At 42.4% G+C, this 4,864-nt stretch overlaps 1 protein-coding gene across 2 annotated transcripts; it reads left to right on the top strand.

The window, feature by feature from the left end:
• Window positions 1-203: 203 nt before the first annotated feature.
• Window positions 204-3,985, top strand: LOC128226766 (uncharacterized). Of its 2 annotated transcripts, none has more exons than XM_052936811.1 (3): window positions 204-709; window positions 904-2,601; window positions 3,310-3,985. In XM_052936811.1, the coding sequence occupies exons 1-3, from the start codon at window positions 369-371 to the stop codon at window positions 3,512-3,514; spliced, it is 2,244 nt and encodes a 747-aa protein (XP_052792771.1). In that variant the 5' UTR covers window positions 204-368; the 3' UTR covers window positions 3,515-3,985. The 2 variants fall into 2 exon arrangements, with proteins under 2 accessions (XP_052792771.1, XP_052792772.1); XM_052936812.1 differs by having other exon boundaries at window positions 904-2,609; window positions 3,310-3,446.
• Window positions 3,986-4,864: the final 879 nt, after the last annotated feature.

The following is a 4,864-nucleotide window of genomic DNA, read 5'->3' as shown; positions in this document are numbered from 1 at the left end:
ATTAATAAAAGCTCATTTGAGCGGAACAACGTCTGATTTCGAATGTGTCTTATCAAATAAACTTGAGCAATATTGAAAGCATTCGATTACCGAATTGTTTTGTTTTAGAGGAAAATTTCGTTACGCTGTCTCAAATTCCTTATTAAACTACTGGTATTTAAACTCCTGTTCAAATGTTCTGAATTAAGTAACAATTAAAAGCTTTCACTTTTAAGTATTAGGGTTAATAAAATAATAATAAAAAAACGGCTAGCATCAACGTGAATGACTGAAAATGTAGCTTTGCGAAGAGGAATAGGAACTTTTATAGAAACTGTTTAAACATTTAAATACATCTTCTTAAGGTCTTAAATTCATTATTTTTTAACATGGCAGAGGCGAGTAATGGAGATCTTGTCAAAACGAATTCGGAGTCTCCAAACGGGGCCGCAGGGGCGCAGGCTTCTTCCACTGACGTCAGTCTCGCTACGACGGAAGAGATGAGTATCCACCTGTCGCCAAGGGAACCAAGTAAGGTTCTGTCGCCAAGGGCAACCAAGCCGACGGGGAAGACCGTTTCAATGACGAGCAGGGGTAAGGCCGCCGCCATGGGTCGGTCGGCGTCGTTTAAGACTTCCAGCGCGGCAAAGCCGAGGGGCCAGGCGGCGAGAGGAGAAGGGGGAAAGGAGAAATGTGATATGTGCGATGAATTCAAGTCAATGAGGGCGCGGTAAACTGCATTAAAGTTTCTTTTTTAAAAGAAAATCAGTTTAAAATATGACACTTGATCCGCACAAGGAATCATATGCATCTTGATTAAAACAGTATTTGAAATTTTGATTTTTTTTTAATATCTTTGAGTTCAAAACCCCATACGCCCTTAATCCACCTATAAACTACTGATGTTGGATCATATTGTTTCAGGTGTCTAAGCTGCCAGGCCAGCATGTGTTCAACGTGTATAGATCATCACCGGAAGATGCGGATATGCGCCGACCACGAGCTACAAAACTGGGAGAAATACCAGCTCCAAATCGCACCATCCGGCCCGCCGCCGCTCCCCGACGCCAAGCAGCGCTGCAAGACCCACAGGGACGAGAAACTGCAGTTCTACTGCAAAGCGTGCCTCAAACCGCTGTGTATTAACTGTAAGCTGACAAAACACGAGGGACACAAGACCAGAGATCTGTGGGAAGAGATTGCTGAACAGAGAGATGACTTGCCGTTCAAACTGAGCCAGATGAGAGCCAGTTTCTTACCACTGTTGAAACAACAGCTGAAAGAACTGGAGGACCACACTGGTACACTTTCGTACAATGTTAAGGGAACGATAGAAAATATTGAAAAGCGAACGAAAGTCATGAAAGATGAAATAGACAGGACAAGTACTAGACTTGTTCAAACGTTGAGAAGTAAAGAAAAACGTGAGGGATCAAAGATAGACACACGAAAACAGGCGTTGAATGGATACGTCAAAAATATCAACACGGCGTTGACGTCGGGGGAACGTATTTTATTGCAAGGTGACGATTTTGAGGTGATGGAACTGTATCAGAACATCTTGAATATGATGAAACAAATAAATGACATCCTGAAGCGAAAACAAGGAAAGACAAAATACGTTTTTCAAGATGGACAGCTAAACCCGTCGCAACTGACGACAATGTTTGGGAACTACCTCGAAAGAGGACCAAAAGTTGAGAAACTCAAATCAGCGAAAACCCGAAAAAGCAGGGCCTCAAAACAAACAACACCATCGTTACAAATGGTACCGGAAGTCCATCCAATGCTTCTGAACACTTTCACCTGTAAAATGATACCCGGAAACAAGGTTAGCGCCATCGCGCCCATCAACGACAAAGAGGCCTGGATCTGCTTCGGTTGGACGACAAACGAAATATACCTGTACAACAAGAACGGGTACCGTCTGAATCGGCTCTTGTTCAAGCATCCTGTGGACGACATCACCGTCGACCATAATGGGAACCTGATTGTGTCCACCTTCACCGGAAGCGTCGTCCGAATGGTGGACAAAAAGCTCCAGGTTCGTGACTTCTTCCAGTGTCCACTTAGGTGCCGCGGGCTGACGGTGTCCGGTACAGGGGAAATAATTGTATGCGGCGTTGACATGTGTACTGCCATCCCTCCGCCGTCGAAATGCACGATATTCAAGTTCACCGCACGGGGGAACAAGACGGGGCATCTAGACGGTGATAGAGCCAAGCGGATTCCCGTACACCCGTACCGCGTTGCCGAGAACATCGATGGATCGATCGCGATCACAGACTGGGTGAGCGATAAAGAAGGCCGCGTCGTCGTTTTCGGGCATGATGGGAAAGTCAGGATGGTTTACTATGGGAATAACAACGAAAGACGCCATTTTCTACCGTATGGTATATGCACGGATAAATATGGACACATCATCGTCAGCGACATAATGGGACAAGAGGTCCACTTACTGGACGTGAAGGGCCACTTCATTTGCGTTCTACTGTCAAAAGAAGACCTGGACAACGAACGGCCTTACTCTTTGGCCGTGGACCACATGGGGACTCTGTGGGTGGGGAATGAACGGGCGCAGATCAAGATTTTTCGCTATTTGGTCAACCATTCTCATATTGTGTAAGCGCGTAAGTTGCCTACTTTCCTTACTTTGTTCTTTCTTTCTGTTGCATTTTAATAATCTGAACTGTATCAACATCTGTGAACATGTACATGTATGCGCAGCCACACGGCCACTCGAGCCTCGGAAAATTCGAGCCAAGCTTACCCTCAGTATAAAGAAATCGGCCCTTTACATCCAAATCGACCCAACGAGGAATTCGAGCCAAGCGAGTTCGAGCCAACGGAAACGACTATATGTTTCTCGTGTGTCCATCATTGCTTTTCAGGCAACAGTGTCCTTGTTATTATCGTGCTGTTGTTGTTGTTGTTGTTTTTCTTACCTACATGCTATAAAAGCATGAATTTTGTGAAGAAGTGTATGTGTATACTATGTACTTCCTCATAGTGACATCTAAGCTATCAATGCTATGACGAAATGTAATCCATATGAATGCAAATTTCTCACTCACTTTAACAAATTATTTCAATGAAGCTTTTAAAATATTACTGTATGAGGTACTTCGTAAGTAATGTAAATTTTCTAAGCAAACGACTATGTTCATGTTACGCAAACTCGCTAAAATGCACTCTCTTATAGATACCACATGTAATAAATTGTTTTCATTATAATACGAACGATAATGGTCAAATTCTTGAAATCCAAATAATTAATCAATTATAATCAATGTCCATTCCCCAATTACTGAATAAATATTTCTTCACCAGGGGCCCATTTCCACTGGTTCCGGAAACGAATTGGGATCAAGACTGGGAGCGGCCGGGAGTGGACCTGTCTCCCCGCACGTTCCGGAAGCAGTACCCGGGCGGCGTGCGTACACGATGGAACCTAGGGGAGCCGCGGCGGCCGCCGCCCCGTGTTTACAAGGACGTGCCCGACTACTGGAAGTGGAAACATGATCAGGCCTATTGATAAATCACGGAATGTGTTAGAAATTTAAAATAACTCTTGTGGAAAGTTTACGAAACACATATTGTTTTTATCAATGATGATGTTTTAAATGTAGTGGGACATAAATACTGATTGATTTTAGGGATACGTATTCCTGTTTGAATATACAACCTTTGTAAACGCTTTCGTACTGTATTTAAAACTTTGATATACTAGTATCTAGGAATGTTGTGCACGTGTAATGTTATATATAGTTATTAGCAATGTATTAGTGTTGACAATTTTGTACTAGATTTAAAACAATTTAACGTGCCAATACAATGTAGTGAGGTTGTTGGCAAAAAGTGAACAGTGATGAATCTTTCTATGGCGTAACAAGACTTGAAGCAGCTCAAAAGTGTACTTACAAAGAAAACCAGTAAGATTCAAGATATAGCTACAGAAATAAACATTAAATCTTGAGTGTGGAAAGTATCAAAAACCAGATTTTTTTCAGCGAAGTTGTTGTTTCTCTCTTTTTATCAAGTCATTTAAACTAGGGGTTGTAATTCCCATTTTATCATACTACCCTTATATTTTTTCTCAGTCTTTACACCTTTAATATAAAGCTTCAGATACAGGGGTGGATCGAAGAATTTGTGTTAGAGGGGGCGCAACTAAGGGGCGAGACTGTTGAAGTACGCCCCTCCCTCAGAACCGAAAATATATTTCATGAACTGTTTGCATGGGGATCTGGATTTACTTCCCCAAAAACATTTTAACAACTTGTAGTCAAAAATGGTCCAGGAGCATTATGTGCTTATTTTGCTACCCTTTTCCTCCCATATTAATATAAAAAGTAAACTTGGGCGATTTTACTTGGGTGCGCCCCCCTCTAAAACCGCTAGTGACCTTTGCCTAAATTGCAGGGTAAGGCACCCTGCTGTCTTTTTCTACACCCTGCTGTGCCGTTTTGTTTGACAGTCATGTTCAGAAAATAATAATAAATCGCTCAAAACGCACCTTTTCGGACAAGGAATTGTTAAAACTTTCTTGGGGATTAACTTCAAATTCTCATTCAAACTTTTTATGCCATATACATTTTGGTTCTCGGGGACGGGCGCATGTCAAAAAGTTGCGCTCCTTTAGTTATCCTCCCCCCTTACATCAATTCCTCGACCCGCCAATGGGGCTGGTAGGGTAGTGGTCAGGATGCGTACTTTCTAGGATTGCTACCGATAAAACATATCATTAATGCCGTCTTATAATGTAAATAAAGGGGAGGGGTCAAGGATTCACGGCTTGAGAGAGAGCGTACGTTTACAAGGTACCCATAAAATAATATGAAGCCGCTTTCATGCAATGTCATTTGTGGATTGAAAAAAACATTGG

Source organism: Mya arenaria, chromosome 3 (genome assembly GCF_026914265.1).
Source record: "Mya arenaria isolate MELC-2E11 chromosome 3, ASM2691426v1".
NCBI classification, from domain to species: domain Eukaryota; kingdom Metazoa; phylum Mollusca; class Bivalvia; order Myida; family Myidae; genus Mya; species Mya arenaria.
Note: the sequence above shows the minus strand (reverse complement) of the source record. Positions and strands in the feature narration are given on the sequence as shown.

What these genes read in the sequence shown, in the direction of transcription:
- LOC128226766 (XM_052936811.1), top strand. Translation starts at nt 369, where the DNA reads ATGGCAGAGGCGAGTAATGGAGATCTTGTCAAAACGAATTCGGAGTCT. An exon ending in TTCAAGTCAATGAGGGCGCG is followed by an intron (nt 710 to 903) that starts GTAAACTGCATT and finishes ATATTGTTTCAG; the next exon opens with GTGTCTAAGCTGCCAGGCCA. An exon ending in GTCAACCATTCTCATATTGT is followed by an intron (nt 2,602 to 3,309) that starts GTAAGCGCGTAA and finishes TTTCTTCACCAG; the next exon opens with GGGCCCATTTCCACTGGTTC.